This window comes from Lissotriton helveticus, chromosome 1_1 (genome assembly GCF_964261635.1).
Source record: "Lissotriton helveticus chromosome 1_1, aLisHel1.1, whole genome shotgun sequence".
In the NCBI taxonomy this organism is placed as follows: domain Eukaryota; kingdom Metazoa; phylum Chordata; class Amphibia; order Caudata; family Salamandridae; genus Lissotriton; species Lissotriton helveticus.
Genome location: NC_136057.1, coordinates 828,372,856 through 828,391,719, shown reverse-complemented (window position 1 = coordinate 828,391,719; position 18,864 = coordinate 828,372,856). Strand labels below are relative to the sequence as shown.

The 18,864-nt window shown below is 49.0% G+C and overlaps 1 protein-coding gene across 1 annotated transcript in view; it reads left to right on the top strand.

The window, feature by feature from the left end:
- Nucleotides 1–18,864, top strand: part of EEA1 (early endosome antigen 1) — a 764,210-nt gene that overhangs the window by 722,391 nt on the left and 22,955 nt on the right. The window contains exon 28 of the mRNA XM_078674577.1: nt 17,965–18,063. Within this exon, the coding sequence (XP_078530703.1) occupies nt 17,965–18,063 (99 nt within the window). The remainder of the gene's footprint in view (nt 1–17,964; nt 18,064–18,864) is intronic.

Genomic DNA, 18,864 nt, shown 5'->3' with positions numbered 1-18,864 from the left:
CTCCTTCTCCTTTCATAATGCCCCAGTGGGACTTTAATCTTGTTCTTACTTACCTTATGTGTGTTCCCTTCGAGCCACTACATAATTGTCCTCTTTGTCGTTTTACCGTTAAGAACGCTTTCCTGCTTACCATCACATCTGCTCTCATGGTGAGTGAGCTTCAGGCTCTGTCATCCAAGCCTCCCTTTCTTGCAGTTGATCCGGACAAAGTGGTCCTTTGCACTAGGCCCTCTTTTCTGCCTAAAGTGGTTACCTCTTTCCACATAGGTCAGACCATCACATTGGTCACCTTCTTCATGCCCCCACACCCTTCCAAAGAGGAGACACTCCAGTGTCTGGACCCAAAACCTGCGCGGTCCTTTTACCTTGACCACACTAAAGATTTCCGGGTGGACGGTCAACTCTTCGTGGGTTATGTGGGCTCCAAGAAGCATCGGGGCATGCAGAAACATACTATCGCTGGATTGTCCTGTGCATCAAAATCTGCTATTCTATAGCAAAAAAGAAGCCTCCAGTAGGACTGCCCGCCTACTCTACCCTGGCGACGGCAGCCTCTCCTGCTTTGGGATGTGGAGTTCCTCTCATTGACATCTGCCAAGCAACCACGTGGAAATCCCTGCACATGTTCACAAAACATTACCGCCTGGATAGCCAGGTCTGGCGAGACAGATTTTTCGCACGTTGTATTCTCCAGGACTTTCTTGTGTGAAGACCCACTACCGGGGTTGGCATTGCTGGGGTATCTATTCTAAGGTAAGGAATCTATAACTAATGGTCTCTTTCAGATGAACAAGTTACTTACCTTCGGTAACGATGTATCTGTAAGAGACATAGATTTGTTATGGATTCATCACCGCCCCGCCCATCCTCCCCGTTCTGTAAATTGACTTCTAGGGATAGAGACTCCCTTCCAGGGCCCTAGTTTTGTGCACCAGTGGTCAGTGTCTTGAATGGCTCTGTGCTTCTGGCATGGAAAGTCGTGTCAGAACTGACGTCAGCGTGCAGGGGCGGTGTCTAAGTAGGCACCACGACGCCGCAAATTTTTCTGTAGCAGTACCCCTGCGTTTTGCAGGGGTACTGCTACAGAAAAATTCTCTGGATCCAGTTTGACGCCTGGGGTAATTCTAAGGTAAGGAATCTATAACTAATGTATGTCTCGTACAGATACATCGTTACCGGAAGTAACTTGTTCGTTTGTCTCTCTATTGGTAAGATATTGGGTTACTGGTTGAGGGGTGTGAAACCCTACTCAAGCAGCAACCACAGTCATTATCAGGGTGAAGTCAGAACCGAACCTCAAATTATTCTGTGCTTTAACCCTTTGTCACTTTGGGGAAAAGCTGTCTGGCTTAATTTAGAGGCAATGTGTAAAGTATTTGTGCAGCACTTCAAACAGTATTAAAATTAAACACATCACAAGATAAGTTCCACACCAATTTAGAAACATTGTGTAAAATGTATTAAATAATGTAAGACCAAAATGACAAAAATCTATTCAGTAGAACCAGAGCTATCAATTTGTAAGTTGTAAGTGAAAATAGTGGCAAAAAGCACAAAGAGCCAACTGTCGTTATCTAGTTGCTCCGGACCCAGACAAATTCACTAGTACAGATTCATGAAAGCATAAAGGGTATGGGGTAACAAATGACCGCAACTATCCCCTAATCAGGTTACAATTCTAGGTTTGAGTGCCAAGGATCAGAGATGCAATACTCTTACATCCCCTATGCAACACTCCATATAAAACAATTTAGTACAACAATAATCCAGCACTCCAACAAATTATGTAAATTCATACGAAAAACACATTTTCAGAAAGAAATCAGCAGGTCGTGGTGTAACTTCTTTATTCAATGTTCTTTTCTTTAAAAACTACGACAGAGTAGCCAACGCGTTTCGTCCTTACAGACTTCTTCAGGGCTACAGACAAACACATAAACATAATAATTTTTTAGATAGTATATACACAATATGTCCTATATACAATAAAAATACAAATACACAATTTGTTTACCAAACATTAGAAAGGCAATGTACAGTGCCCCAAGTTTGACTCTATGTGCATGAGAACAGTTTGTTGGATGATCCCAAGAGATATACAACAAGGAACACAATATGTTCCATGAATGCTAAAGAATAAACATAGCCTGCTGATTTAGAACAACAAAGTCAGAATTTAAGTTTCCAACAGACAGAACTAAGCAACTAAGGGAGGGTCTTGAATCGAAATGAAGGCTCCGGGTGATCCTCTTTGTCTGTCTCTTCAGCCAACAGCTCAGGGACTAGTTGTTAAGGCAGCTTTTAATTTACAGTCTTCACCATCTTTGCCTCCGTTACCTCCCACCAGGGAGTCTAGGTGGCTGGATGATTGTGGTCTCCAGCTTTTCACTTCTGCCAGCGCATGCGTCTGGGCTTTAAATACGGCCTGTTTGTTTGCACGTGCATCCTCTGCTCTTTGGGACTCAGTTGCTCACCTTCTCCCTTCTATTCCAGAAGGTCCATGGATGGAATTGCTTTGTCTACTGCTGCATGGCACAATTCTCCCTTGGGTCACTGCACGACAGTTGCTTCCCAGATCATATTCAGGATGCCCTCCGAGATCTTTCCTTCAAGGGAGTGGATCTTTTCGACTGCCACGCGGATTCAGTAGTCTCCCGTCTTTTGTCAGGGCTGCAATAAATCTTGTTGCTTTATTCTCTGCCTTATTTTCAGGCGCCCAACCTAATGCACAGGTTGGTTTTAGTGCCAGGTTACTGTTCATGGCTTGTTTGTCATCTCTATGTTCGTTAGGCACAGCCGTTTGGCTAATTCTCTTCTTTTCAGTCCTCTGACTGTGTGCTTCGCCCAAGAGGACACCCCTACTGGGGATTAGCCTTACCCTATGTGGGGTATTGATGACATTAGGTTCTGCCTTTGCCTTGGTATGCTCTTATGCAGTCCCCAAGCAGACGTCCTACTGGGAGTCACTTGTCTCTTCCTACAGAGTTTCTCGTATAACTTTCTCTGTTGCACGTTGGGTTGGTCTGTCTGTAGTGCATTGGAACCTGGCATAGGTTCAGTGCTGTGTAGCGTTTATCTCACACGCCTGGTGAGACACCTTGTTGTTGCAATTCTTTAACAAATGACACCCTATTCGCCACTGTGAGGCCTGCTTCTTATTGTTCATATTGGTGCAACTTGAACGTACAGCCCCTTCTGGTTTGTCCTCCAAGATAGTGGATTGGCAGATGTTCTCTGCTATGTGTGGTCATGGCCTCTTTCTGGACGCTTATCCTACAGCAGTGTCCTTATTCCCTGCTGTTTCCATACAAGTGTTTCCATGCTGTTGCTTGGATTCGTACTGTGCACTCTCAAAGGCGCTTGTTTTCCCTGGATACTCGCTCCTTGGGGTCTGGGACCTTTACATTTGTCTTCACTTTTGCCACTGTAGTGACTAGTTCTTTTTCCCACTCTGTCTTGCAGGGGACTGTTGTTCCTCTCAGGCAAGGCCTTTGCCTTCTTGCTGTTGTGTGCCTCTGAGCTGCTATGCTACCCTTGCTTACTGTGTATGGTTACAGTGTCCACACGGAATGCTTAGGTCCCTTCTGGTCTTCGCTCTTGTTTGTTGGTGCTCGACTGCTAGTCATCGGCCCTTCACATATTGTGACAACACCGCCTAGTCCTGGCGTGTCTTCTACTTTCGTACTACCGGCATCTTGTGGCCATGGATTGGCATTCTGCCACTGCTGTAATTGTGTCTTCTGGTACCGGTTTCAACAGGGTTCTTTTTCGCTGTTGTACTGATCGGGCCGATGTTGCATGCCTCTGTCATATCAGTTGCCTGCTCTCGAGCCTTTGCTGCATATGCTACACTGCATCCGGCGGTTCTCTCACACCCTCTGTTCAGCTCCACTAATTACGAAGTCATACCCTTCATCTTTCCTCCAGCTTATCTAGTATATGGTTTCTTCTCCATGCTGGCACTTACTGGGTATGGGTCAGCCTATTGCCACGGCTGCCCCACGTGCCTTTGCAGCTACAGGTTCCACAGTGCTTTTTACCACTGTTTTGCTTTGTCAACCGGTAATGGCTTATGCTTTCTGTCGCCACCTCTGATCCTATGGATCCTTCAAACCTTGGGTTGGTTCATCCCTCTTTTTCGAAGTTATGTACTCTCACTTAGCCACAAGTGTTCTGGCTCTGTGTTTTCCTTCTCTCAACCTGGTATACACAAAGGGTGTCTTTTCGTACTGTTCTTGACGGCTTCTAGTGCCTTTGCCTCCCATGCCTTTCCGCTCTCTTTAGAGGTTCATGGTCTGGTGGTTAACTGTGCTAACATTACTGTCCTCATTGTGGTTCGTCCCCAAGGTTAACAGTGCTGTTAAGTTACCTTATGGACGACTAAGTTCTTTCGGGAACTTGGTGGGGTGCAGTCACAGACCTGCCTCCTCTATAGGTATGGCTTTGGTATCTATTCTAAGTTAAGGAATCTGCGGCTTGACATCTCTATCAGATGAACGAGTTACTTACCTTCGGTAACAATGTATCTGGTAGAGACATAGTCTAGCCTCAGATTCCTTAAAGCCTGCCCTTCTCCCCATTCTGCGAGGACCTTTTCAGTTTGAGGCTTTCTTTCCTCTCCTCTCTTAGGGTGGTTGCCCTTTGGCAGGGTGATATACTCTCTATCACTCCAACACAGACTGCTTTGTTCTATTTCTCTGCTACTTTACACCCATTCTTTAAAAATTAGGCGGTTTGTTAATGGATCATGTGTTCTTTCCAACCCTCGGCCTGGATTGTAGGGTGTAAAATCTATTCACGTTTTTCCCACCATCTCGCTTTCCCCTTCTACATTGCCTTATGGTCTTTGCCACCTCTGCGGCCTTTTCCTTCAGGTCTATTGGCTATGTACGTTCATGGATCTTGAATTGGGATTGCAACGTCTTTTTGGTGACGTCTTGTGGTGAACTCGTCTTAATCTAGTTTTCCGGACCTGTTGTTCTCAGTTTTACTTTCAGGATGTGGACTTTCTATCCTCTTGCCAGGCCACATCCTTGTCTCCCTTTAACGTTGATTGAGCCTTCGCTCCTGCGCGGTGGCTTTTCAGAGCACTACTCTCACCTGTCTATTTCTTCTATTTTTTTCATCATTTTTGCACACTGTTCCCATATTCTCAGTTTTTTTGGGTGATGGCTCTACGTTCTGACACGGAAAAGTTTCTCCAACGAAAACTGATGCCAGCACGCCCGGAGGGGCATATATGGCTCCCCTGACGTCATGTCCATGGACGACATCAGGGCGGAGCCGGGCGGCGCCACCCCGGCGTGCAGAAGTGCTAATGCTGAAAAATTTCCGGCTCCAGACTGACGCCTGGGGATATTCTAAGTTAAGGAATCTGTGGCTAGACTGTCTCTTCCAGATACATCATTACCGAAGGTAAGTAACTCATTTGTTTAGGCCCGGCAAAAGGTTTATTTTGCCAGGTTTGAATGGCAGCATACAACTGCACAAACAGGCTGCAGTGGCAGGCCTTAGGTGAGTAGCACAATTAGTAATGCAGGCCCACTATTATCACTTTACTAGGGATTTGCAAGTTAATTTGGTGTCTGGAAATAGACTATAAGAAGGGCAGCTTGAGACCCCAAAAAATTGTTAAATGTCAAGCAGCCATTAGGGCTGTGTGAGGAGGACAAGCTCTGCAAGACTTCTGCCTGTGACCAGGACTGGGGGCCAAGGCATGCTCGTCTCACTGCTGGGTGAGGGGACGTCACCCAGGGAATCCAAGACCACCTGCTCCGGAGCTTGGAGCACCAGCGTCTGCCTGCTTGCCAAGGCCAGTGTGTCCTGTGAGAAAGAGAGGTGTGTTGGAGGGAGCAAGGTCCAGTGAGGAATCCTGTTGAGTAGATTCCCAGAGTGAGGTGTAAGGAATGTCTGCTGCACCTAGCGGTTCATTGCCCGTGTGTAGGATGAAGTTGGCGACCCATGTGTGCCAGGGGGAGGGCCTTGATAAAGTGAGCCTTGAATATTGCTGTACTGACCGGGCCAGAGCTCTGTACAATAAGGTGTCTGTACCCCTTATGGCAGGGTGCCTCCCCAAAGTGAAATACCCTTATTGGTGCGTCTATCGGGCCAGAGCGCGTGTGCAGTGTTGACTGTGAGCACTATGTGCCAGGAAGTGCTGCTGTGGGCAGCTTGTCACGTGGTGTGGGCTGTAAACACTGCGCAGTGAAGAGCCAGCCAGCGACCCCGTATGCCAGGAGGAGCCATCATGCAGGCATTTGCTGTGGCAGTTGAGCCAGTGGCCCCGAACAGAAAGAGGTATGGTGACCCCATATGCCAGAGTGGGTCATCAGAACTAGCAAGAAGTGCATAGTATAGTTGTTTGTGAATTTCATATTTCCCTTTGTGGTGGTAGCAGTAAAATATAATGCTCTTTTTATCATCAAAGTGAGTATTTGGCTGTACAGTAATTTATTTCTGCAACTCAGTGTATTTTGAGTTGTGAGCCTGTGCCCCCCACCTCTAGGAAGCCTTGGACTGCTTGGACTACGCTACTACGAGTCAAGTGCTGAAGGGGTACTTGGCCCAGTTGCTCAGAATCCAGAGTAGGTTGAGGCTCTGGGATATCGGGAGTAAAAGGCCTCATCCCCCATGGTTGTGCCAGTAGCTCCTGCTTACTCCGTAGCCTTCTGATAATGTACTGGACAGATGCATGTTTATTACTTTTCTTGTACTCCTTAAATTAATTCATGTAATTGTTTGAAATATAATATATAACATTTTATGTAACATTATTACTTTGATACGCCTGTTCTTTTATCTGCTTTTGTTTTGTTCTATTGTTGATAATAGTGGATTTTGATTAATGTTCACAGTTTAGTTCGGTGTGTTGCATGTAACAGAGACTTACATATTGTTCATTAAGTACTGTAAGTTCTCCCCTGTGAGGCTGTTTACATTAGTTGATTAGGTCACCCCAGTTCACAAGGGGTTATTGGGTTATTTATTTATTTGAAAGGTTTTATATAGCTCTGACTAGACCCGAATGTATCAGAGTGCTTTCCAAGAGTATCGGATCATAGTTACAGGTTACATTGTTACAAAGATTAAACAGTTATTAGAGTATGGCAACATAGTTACTTGTAGGGTTGAGATGAACAATAAGCACAAACACGTAAGGGGAGAAGCTAGCAAGGGGAGAGATTATGGGGAGGGGGTAGGAGCAGGGGAAGTAGACAGATAATAAAGGCGGGAAAGAGGAGGGGAGGTTGAGAGACACAGCATGGAAAGAGATGGGGATGGGCGACTGGGACACAAACCGGTAGACGAGTCAAAGCAACGTCCAAAGTCCAGATAGCTGTGATCCCAGGCGAAGTGGTATCAATTCCCTATCTCTGTTGTGAGAGGCTCCCTTTACGCATTGGACTATCTGAGGGATCTCTGAGACTCCAAGGCCTACAAACTGGAACCTTCCCCAAAAAGGGGAGAGGGAGTGCTTTGGCAAGGGGTGCCATACCATACCTCAGCTGTGAGTGGCTCCCTGGGCACAGTGGACTCTCTCAGCCGGTTCGCTGAGACTTCAGAGTATAAATATTGGGTCTTTCCCCAACAAGGGGAGAAGGAGTGTTTAGTCAAAAGGCACAAAGGACAGGGGGCTAGGCAGAGTAGCAGGCAAGGGGAGAGATTCAGGGGAGGGGAGGGATAGGAGCTAGGGAAGTAGACAAAGAGAGAAAGAGTTCTCAATGGGAACATGATTGATTAATGAGTTTTAAATAGCGCTGGCTAGACCCGAAGGAATCCGAGCGCTTAACATGAGGAACAATAATGTTGCAATTTACATTAGTTAAAAGTTACATAAGTATCAAGAAAAGCATTTAAAGAACATGGGGGACAAGGGGGATGGAGCAAGGAGGGGTAAGGGGATCATAGGGGACAAGGTGGATGGAGCAGGGAAGGGTAAGGGGCAGCGTTGTGGTATTAAGATTAATTCAACTATTCTATCCATCATTTTTTTGTATACTTCAGTCTGATGCCCTAAGTAAGATGGATATGCTCAGTCATGGGTTCCTGTGCTTTCTGTTCCATTGGAACCTTTCGGTACCTGACTGAGAAACCCCAGTGAGGGCAAATCTGGTCTTGGGTTGCTTGTATTCCTGTTGAGGTAGTACCTGGACTGGCAGTTCAGGCTGGACTGATCCTACTAGAGCGGGGTCAAGACTGATTTGCATATGGATGGGTCTGAACTGAGGTGGCAGTATGTGCAAAAACACAATAAACTGGAATGCGGCCCAGGTAATTGCCAGTGGCCGAGATTAATTCAAGCATTCCATCTATCACTTTTTGTATACGTCTGCTGCCCAAAGGGAACATCAAGAGTATACCAGTCTTGGAGGTAGTGACCTGTTCTTACTGTTACTATTTCCTTGAGCTAAAGAAGGGCAGAGGCCTTCATCCAGTTTTCGACCTTCACCCTCTAGATGCCTACCTGCAGACAACAAATTAAAAATACTGACACTGGAGCGAGTTCTGTCTGACCTGGGTGTGGGCAGCTGACTGGTTGCCTTACACCTGCAGGATGCATACTTCCATCTGCCCATCATGCAGTCCCACAGATATTACCTGAAAATTAATGTCAGCTAGGAGCATTTTCAGTTTGCTGTACTCTCCTTCGGCCTCACCAGTGCCCCTCTGGTGTTCACGAAAGTGAGGACCTTATTTGCCACCCATCTTTGAAGGTTCAGGACACCAGTTTTCCCCCCTAGCTATTGAAGGTGAGCTTGTCACAGCAGTCGTAGGCCACTGTCAGACAATATTGAATCTTGTGGCATTGTTGGGTTTCTCGTTTAATGACTTCTTCACCGAGGCTTCCCTTTATAGTAGTTACACTAGACACGCTGCAGTTGAGAGCATTTTCTTCGTCACAACAGGAAATTCATTCTAGGATTTCAATGTTTCAGCATCAGTCCTGGGTCTTGGTGAGAGTTGCTGTGAGGCTGCTTGGCCTGCTGGTCTCTCGCATCTTGCTTGTCCACTTCGCCATGTGACATGCATGGGCTCTATAGTGAGATCTGACATAATAGCAGGTCCAGCACAGAGGAAACCTATTACATGTCATCCAGGTATCAAAGAAGACTGCACTAGATCTGCAGTGGTGTCTGCTAGGCTGCATCTGACCGGAGGGAAATGCTTCTCCCTTCCCTACCCAGAGCTGATGGCGGTGATACGTCCCTGCAGGGCTGCAGAGGTAATCTTGGAGAGGTAGAGATCAGTAGTCTCTGGTAGAAACTTAATTCCACATACATTTATTGGAGTTGCATGCCTGGCACTGAAGGCCTTTCTGCCATCCATCAAGGAGAAGCCGGTCCAGGTTCTCACAGCAGACACCAATGCCATGTGGTACTGGAACCAGCAGGGCAGAGTGGAGTCCTCGGTCATGTGCCAAGAGTCTCTGCGCCTCTGGAGTGCCAGGGTACCTCCATGATTGTAAACTATCTGTTGTGATCTTTAAACGCCAGGACAGACAAGCTCCGCAGGGAGCACTGGCGTATCATGAATGGCAGTTTCATCATGTGTGGAGGGCCCTGGCTTGATCATTTCGGCATCATCAGGAATGTGCAGTGTCAAAAATTCTGCACATTGGAGTTCTCAAGAGACCTCTCTCTGGGAGACTTATTCAGGACAGAGGGGAGCTTGGGACTTTTGTATGCCTTTCCACTAATGGCCTACCGGTCACAGGTTTTGAAGATCACGGCAGCCTAGGCCCAAGTAATTCTAGTGGCTGTGGATTGGGCTTGAAGAGTGTTGTACCCAGAACCTTTGAACATGCGCATTTGTCCTGTCATCAGTCTTCTGCAAGATCTTCTGTCTCAGAAGCATGGCAGGATTCTCCACCAGATTGTCCACAATCTTCACCTCCCTGCATGGAGTTTGAGTGGCAGCAGTTGACTGCATTCAATCGATCTCCTGAGGTCCTCCTTGCAGCCAGATGTCTATCTAGAAAATCTATTTACACAGAGCTCTGGGACAAATGTATGGCCCGGTGTGGAACCCTCAAGCCTCCAAATTATTGATGTTTTGTTTTCGGTTTTATCCATAGCACAGCAAAGTCTTTTACACCATTAAAAGTTATTTGTCTGCCGTTGTGTTTGCTGGCTCATCCATGCACGTTTGAATCACCTGTTTTAATAAAGTTCAATAACAGTTTGAAGCACATGTTCACTTCCAAGCCATTTGTAATTTGCAGCGGGAACTTAATTTAGTCCTAACGTTCCCCACGTGTACCATCTTTGTGCCATTCTGTTTATGCTCATTGTTTCTTCTGAATTTCATAGCCAGTTCCGTCATTGACATCACTTTGCTTCCTTGCATGAGTTGGTGTTGAGATTCGGGCTGGCGTTCTTGCCAATTGGCCACTCGATCACCCTCCCAGAATTCTTTGTAACACCTCAACCCTCGAAACAGGAGAAAAGACTCTGCTTGACCTCAAATGAACCTTAAGCTTTTACATTGATTGCACCAAAGACCATCCGTGGTCAATAAGCTTTGTCTGGCATTTTCAAGGGCAGAATAAGTAAAAGTGCTGAAAAGGACTTTAAGATGGATAGTCCTTTGCATCAATAGCTACATATTGGCCAAGAATCAGTTTCTCCACCTGGGCCAGTGTTGTTACCACTGTGTTAGCCCTGAAACCGGTCCCAGGATGCTTGTATCTGAAAGAAACACGTTTGTGTTAGATTCCTTACCTTAGAATATCCCCAGGCATCAGACTGGATCCGGAAAGTTTTCGTCAGCAGTACCCCTGCGCGTCGGTAGGCGTCGTCTGTGGCTCCGCGTCTGTCTTTGGCGTTGTGATCGCCGGGATGACGTAGTCTGAGTACTTAGACGCTGCCCTCGCGCGCTGACGTCAGTTCTTCTTTTTTCCGTGGCAGCAAGCACAGATCTGGTAAGAGCGAAAACCCTTAGTTACTTTTTGACTAACTTTTTTGGTCTATTTTGGCTATCTTTTTCGAGTCGATTTGACTCCTGGTGCCGGTAGGGATGCCTGGATTTAAACCGTGCGACACCTGTCACTTTCTGATGTCGGTGACCGACCCCACTGCCGGTGTCTACTGTCTCGGGCCGACCACGACAAGTTGTGCCCTGACTGCCGGGCCTTGACCTCGAAAGCTAGGCGGGAGCGGTCCCGTAAGCTTCTCGAGCCTGGCAAGAGGCTCCACGCAGTTCAAGGTCCCGGTCGAGGCAGAAGTCTAGGGACCGGTCACGGAGCTGCAGCCATCGACGCTCGTCGAGCCATCACATCGGGCTCGAAGTCCTCTGGTAAGTCGAAGAGACATCGCTCTTCTGACTCCAGGTCGCGCGACTCGGCCGAGGGTTCGGGTGGCACAACCAGCGCGGGTCCACCGGAGCCGCAGGAGTCTCGTCCGGTCCCACACCCTCCGGTCCCTGGGCTGCACGCGACTCCGGGCGAGATTCAAGATTTCCTTGTGGCCATGAGGTCTCTCTTTCTGCTGTCGAGACCCGCCGGTGCGCCTTCGGGCCCCGCGGACCCGACTGGGGGTCCTAGCGTGCCAGCGGCTTCGGCCCCAGCGCCAGCGGCGACTTCGGTCCCGTCAACGCAGGACCCCTTCATCCGTGTCCTGATAAACAGGCATAAAGGACGGAGCCGGGTCGTAGGTGAAGGCCTCGCCCATCGACGCCATCTCGGCGCCGTTCCAGCGTTGGACCGGGGCTGAAACCGGTCGATGCCAGTAGACCTCATGACTCCTCCACTGGCGCCAACCCCTATGGTGCCACTCCTGGCGCCGTCCTCGGACGACGCCGTCCCCGGTTTCAGTCCGGGTCCGACACCGTCTCCGGCGTCGATGGGTGAGGCCTTCACCTACGACCCGGCTCCGTCCTTTATGCCTGTTTATCAGGATACGGATGAAGGGGAGGACTGGGAGGGGTCTGAGGACCCTCTGGCACAACAGTGCCAGTCAAGTCAGGACTGGGCAGATGAGCTGGGGGAGGCCTGTGGTCATGACACATCGCCTGACACTGGTTTCATCTCTCCTCCCTCCTTGGCTACGGAGGACGGTGCTACATATGGTGTGGTGTTGCGTAGGGCAGCCAAGGCCTTGGCTCTTGAGCTTCCTGCTGTGGCCGTGAGGACTAATCTTCTCACTGAGGTGCTTCAACCGCCAGTAAGCTCCTCGGAGCCTATGCTGCCTTTCAATGAGGCCCTCTCTGACGTTCTGATGGGCACTTGGTCCAGGCCCTCCACAGTGCCCCCTGTGCATCGGAACGTGGCCCGACGCCGGCTCCGGGCGACCCCTGCTTTCTGTCAGTGCAGCCCACTCCCGAGAGCCTGCTGATCCATGCCTCTACGTCCCAGACCGCATTCCCGTCCGCTCCCCAGAATCGGGAATCCAAAAGGCTAGATCAGTTTGGGAAGAAACTGTTCTCCTCAGTCAGTTTGGGTTTGCGGTCCATTAATACCACATGCCTTTTGGGCAGTTACACTCACTCTCTGTGGGATACGGTGGCGGACGTGCTGCCTCAGTGTCTGAAGGAGGCCCGGACATAGCTCGCCCAGGCTCTTGCTGAGGGGCGAGATGCGGCACAGTATTTCATCCGATGTGGACTTGATACCACGGACTTGCTGGGCAGTGCAATTTCCACGACGGTGGCGATCCGTCGTCACGCCTGGCTGAGGTCCGCCAATTTTTCAGGGGATGTCCAGAACACGCTCATGGACATGCCCTTCGATGGCCGTCGCCTTTTTGGCGACAAAGCAGACAGTGCGCTGGAGCGTTTCAAGGACTCCAGGACTACGGCCAAATCCTTGGGCCTGTCGGGCCAGCGCCTTTCGTGGCCGAGGAAGGGTGCCCCCACACGTTCATCCAGCCACAGGCCGAAGAACCAACCTCAACGCAGTGGCGGACGTGGTAACTGCTGTGGCGGTGCAGGGGGACAGAGGCCCATTCAGTCCACATCCACTCCCGCAGCATCTGCCTCAAAGCCTTCCTAGTCCGAGCTTTCAGACCCATTCAACGCCAGTGGGAGGCAGGGTTCGCCATCACCTACTCCACAGGCGTACCACATCACTTCAGACAGGTGGGTGCTGCAAATCGTCAGAAGGGGCTACTCCCTCCCCTTCGAGGCGACCCCTCCAGCCATGCCACCGCAGTACCACCGCATGTCGGGGATCACTTGCAGCTTCTGCAGGAGGAAGTTACGGCCCTCTTGCCAAGGGGGGCATTGAGCGCGTTCTTGGGCTAGAAGTAAGACGTGGTTGCTACTCCCACTACTTTCTGGTTCCCAAGAAGGGCTAAGGGGACCTGCGCCCTATCTTGGACCTCCGTAGCGTCAACGGCTTCCTCCGCAAGGAGAAGTTCAAGATGCTGACTTTAGCTCGGGTCTTGGCTGCCCTAGACCCTGGAGACTGGATGGTAGCGTTGGACTTGCAGGGCGCATATTTCCATATCCCCGTCCTGCCGGATCACCGACTCTACCTGCGGTTCACGGTAGGCCACGAGCACTTTCAGTTTACCGTGCTCCCCTTCGGCCTCACCAGTGCCCCTCGGGTGTTCACAAAAGTGATGGCAGTGGTCGCAGCTCATATGCGCAGATCAGGGGTTCCAGTCTTTCCCTATCTCGACAACTAGTTGTTGAAGGCGGGCTCGCCCCAGACCGTCGTCTCCCCCTTCCAGACTAAGGCCGATCTCCTGCACTCACTGGGGTTCTCCATCAACGTGCTGAAGTCACACCTGTGCCCCTCTCAGAAGCTCCTCTTCATCGGAGCGGTTCTGGACTCGGCGCAGTTTCGGGTTTATCCTTCCGTGCAGCGGGTTCGGGATATTCAGGCTATGATTCCGATCTTTCGGCCTTTATCTCGAGTCTTGGTCGGGATGACGCTGCGGCTCCTATGGCTGATGGCCTCCTGCATCCTGCTGGTACATCATGCCAGGTGGCGGATTCGGGCTCTGCAGTGGGACCTGAAGTTCCAGTGGGCACAGCATCAGGGCAACCTGTCTGACCACGTCCTGATCTCGGAGGGCACTGCAAGACAGTTGCAGTGGTGGCTCAAGGACCGCGATTGGGTCAACGGCAGATCCCTCTCCTTACCCCTACCGGAGAACACAGCGTTGACGGATGCGTCCCTCCTGGGATGGGGGGGGGGGGGGGCACATGGGAGAGGCAGAGATCAGAGGCCTCTGGTCTCTGGCCGAGTCTCGGCTCCATATCAACCTTCTGGAGCTGCAGGCGATCAGACTTGCACTGAAGGCATTCCTTCCCTCTGTCCGGGGAAGTGTAGTGCAGGTGTCCACGGACAACACCACCGGCATGTGGTAGTGCTACAAACAGGATGGAGTGTAGTCGTGGACCCTTTGTCAGGAGGCTCTGCGCCTCTGGACATGGCTGAAACACCAGGGCGTCACCCTGGTGGTTCAACACCTGGCAGGTTCCCTGAACGCCAGGGCGGACAAACTCCGCCGCCAGTGCTTGATGGATCACGAATGGCATCTGAACTCGGACATGGCGCAAGGTCTCTTTCTGTTGTGAGAGCCTTGGTTAGATCTATTTGCCACTGAAGAGAAAGCGCAATGTCATCAGTTCTGCGCGTTGGAATTTCCAATGTGGCACTCGCTCGGAGACGCTTTTCGTCGCAAGTGGAGTTGCGGTCTGGTGTATACCTTTCCGCCTATACCACTTCTGCCGAGAGTGCTGAAGAAGATCAGGCGCGACCGGGCCCAATTCATCCTTGTGGCTCCGGACTGGGCACGAAGATACTGGTATCCCGAGCTACTCAGTATGTCAGTTGATCCCCTGATTCGTCTTCCTCTTCAGGAGGACCTTCTGTCGCAGCAACAGGGGACGGTCCTCCACCCGAACCTGTCCAGTCTCCACCTACATGCGTTGAGATTGAGCAGCGACAGTTGAGGCCATTTGACTTGCCTTCTGAAGTCTGTGATGTGATTCTGGCAGCCAGGCGTCCCGCCACAAAAACGGTATACTCCTGCAGGTGGAACAAATGTGTGGCATGGTGCACAGCAAAGGCTGTGGATCCTCTTTCTGCCCCTCTTTCTTCTTTCTCTTGCCCAGCAGGGCTCTGCTCTGGGCACTATCAAAGGCTATCTCTCGGCCATTTCAGCCTTCTTAAGGCTTCCTGATCAGCCTTCTCTTTTCAAGTCCCCTGTTGTAAATAGATTCTTGAAAGGCATCACACACATATTCCCTCCTGTTCCTTTCGTGGTGCCTCAGTGGGACTTGAACTCGGTGCTTACTTATCTGATGTGCGCTCCCTTTGAGCCACTTTATAATTGCCCTCTCTGTCTTCTGACTCTTAAAACTGCTTTCCTGGTTGCCATTCACTCTGCCAAAAGAGTGAGTGAGCTCCAGGCTCTTTCTTCTAAGCCTCCTTTCCTCTCTGTCCATCCGGACAAAGTTGTTCTGAGGACTCGTCCTTCTTTTCTGCCCAAGGTGGTTACTGCCTTTCACATCGGGCAGTCCATCACCTTGCCCACCTCTTTCCACCTCTGCATCCCTCGAAAGAGGAAGAGAGGCTCCACCGTCTGGACCCAAAATGTGCGCTCTCTTTTTACCTAGACCGCACACGACAGTTCCGGGTGGCCGACTAGCTCTTTGTTGGTTACGTGGGCGCTAAGAAAGGACAGGCGGTGCACAAGAGGACCATCTCTCGGTGGGTCGTTTTGTGCATCAAGTTCTGTTATTCTTTGGCTAAGAAGGAGACTCCTGTGGGGCTGCACACCCATTCCACTCGGGCCATGGCGGCTACTACTGCCCTGGGTCGGACTACATCTGTCAGGCAGCTACGTGGGCCTCACGGCACACGTTTGCCAAGCACCACTGCCTGTACAGCCAAGTCCGATGAGATGGCTTTTTTGGCCGTTCCATTCTCCAGGACTTCCTGGTGTGATCTTGGTTCGCAGGCCCACCATCGGGGTTGGTATTGCTGGGGTATGTATTCTACGGTAAGGAATCTAACACTAACCTGTTTCTTTCAGATGCACAAGTTACTTACCTTTGGTAACGATATATCTGTAAGAAACATTAGTTAGTGTTAGATTCCTTACCGCCCCACCCATCCTCCCCGTTCTGCGAACCGATATCTAGGGTTAAGGTATCTCCCTTTGAGGGCCCTAGTTTCATGACACCAGTGTCGGTTTCTTGCATGGCTCTGCGTTCCTGGCACGGAAAGCTATGTACAAAACTGACCTCAGCGCGCTAGGGCGGCTTCTAAGTACTCCGACGTCAACACGGCGATCACGAAGCAGACGAAGGGTGCTGAGCCGCAGATGACACCTACCGACGCGCAGGGGTACTACTGACGAACACTTTCCGGATCCAGTCTTACCCCTGGGGATATTCTAAGGTAAGGAATCTAACACTAATGTTTCTTACAGGTATACCGTTACCGAAGGTAAGTAACTTATGCTTCTGGTCCAGGGGAGGACCTGGCTTGGCAGTTCGGGCTGGAATATTCCCACAAGGAACAGGGTCAAGACTGATTTGCATATGGCTGGGTTCAAACTGGGGTGGTAGGGTGAGCAAAATAATGATGGATTTAACCCAGATCCTTGTGACTGGGTGTGAATGTTTGCATTGTCCAGCATTCCGTCCATCAATTGTTTCTTTTGCATATGTCGCCCCAAGTGTGAAGGGTATGCCCAGAAGTGGGTCCCGTGCTCATTACACCACTGGATTCAAGCCAGCCTGGCTGATGAAGGATGATGCCCTGAAGCCAGTCCCAGGATGCTTGTTTCCGGTCCAGGGAGGACCTGGCTTGGCAGTTCAGGCTGGGCTGTTCCCACAAGGAACAGGGTCAAGACTGATTTGTATATGGCTGGGACCAAACTGGGGTGGTGTGGTGAGCAAGAGAATAATGGATTTAACCCAGATCCTTATGACTGGGGTGAATGTTTGCATTGTCCAGCATTCCGTCCATCAATTGTTTCTTTTTCAAATTAGAGATCGCCACACTGCTACCGGCAACTGTTTGTACTCCTCATCGGAAAGGCTAAATGATTAAACTGACGTCAGCACTCAGGGGTGACGCCTACATGCTGCTCTGCGTAATCACTTCCTGGGCAGAACGAGGTGGCACAGTACCACCTATTTGCACTCTGGAGCACAGCTGTAAAACGTTTCAGATAAAGTCTGGTGCCAGCAGGGTATTCTAAAATGGAGTCTGCAGTCCGAGTATCCACCAAAGAGAGTGTTAACAAAGTTAAGTAACTTGTTCTGATCGTGTTCATTAAGAGTTGTGTTTGTGTAAAGAGTTGCAAAAAGTCTGGTTGGACTGATATGGTAGCTAGCCACTGATATTAGAAATCGGTGCAATTGCTTTTGGCCCGAGTCCCTCCAGAAATATAATGTCTGGCTTTGGTCTGATCTGCTCATCTCCCAATGTGTTCCATTTGGCATCGCAAATACTTAAAAGGCAACCTTAGTGTATTATGGCCAAAGATCAGCTGTATTACTGTGCCAAATGTTTTGTCTCTACGGTTGTTTTGCGGACATGTGCACCTTAATTCTCATTTAGCACAGCACCACTGCTTAAGACATCATGGCATATACTGTCTTTGGATAATCTAAGAATGTATCGGTCCTGTATTAACTCAATTGTTGTAGTTGCTTTTACAAAGATACAGCAGTTTGAGATGTCTTGAACTCTGACCTAATCAAAATTGGTGGTGAAACTTGGAAATCTTGATTAGACAGATGAATCTGGCTGCTCAGTTTCAAATGTGAATGTATTTATTGTAATTATTAGGAATAATTTTTGCAAAACCGATTGAAGACTAAAATGTTTGAGCTTTACATAAATGTGCTCAGATTATCATTTCGAAATTGTTTTACTAGGGAGTAGTTGATTGATTTACGATAAAGAGATTTTGATATTTAAATATGCACTTGGTGGGTTTTTAGGATTTCAGGAGAAAGGTTATAGATTTTCTCTTTTTCTTTATGAAATCTTTGCAGATTAAACATACTCAGGCGCTCAATAGAAAGTGGGCTGATGACACGGAAGTGCAGAACTGTATGGAATGTGGCAAAGGCTTTTCTGTAACCGTGAGAAAGGTATGTATTATGTAATGTCTTTGTTTTTGTTGCTATTAGTTATAACTTGCACAATGGGTTTTTGGTGGTCCCCGTCATAGACAAAAGTTTATTCTTCAGATGTTTGATAAACATTAATGTCAGTTTTCATTGTGCATAACTATCCCATAGGCGCTGAATTGAACATACAATGTAGTGAATGGGTTACTGGTTGCAGTAATATACTTCTCCTACTTCATTGCCCCTTGTAGACACTGTCAAGCATGTGTAGCGAGTACCAGTGGATGAAAGGTACTTCAGCATCTCAGCCAGATGACAGATGGTTGCCTGATCCATTCCTTGTCTCACCCTGCCCGGTTGCCACAATCCAATCACTGGCAATACCCGAGGAGCATGATGAGACAAGAAGGGATTACGGGACTACTGTCCTCCACCAACCCTCTTTTCCTGGCTTGCCCAGCCACATAAAAGCTCAAGTAGAAGCATGTTAATGAGAGTAAATACCAGATCTGTAAAAACCTCTTAAAAGCCGAGTAGTTGCATGTGTGTGATGTGAGGTCAAGTGAAACGGAATCCATCTCTGCCTGTGGGAGCCCATTTTTATATGGATGACCAGAGTTGGGCATTGGGTGGAGGAGTGAAGTTAGATAATTATCAAAATATTTGTTTTCCTATCTATCCAGCTCACAATATTTATTGCAAGACAAAGTAATAATGCCAGTTTTTTACTTTAGCAAACTATAACACAGCAGTGCAAAAAGGATGAGATCCCTCGCCCCATTTTGGGGCGTATTTATTACAACTATTGGTGAGGTGAAACCC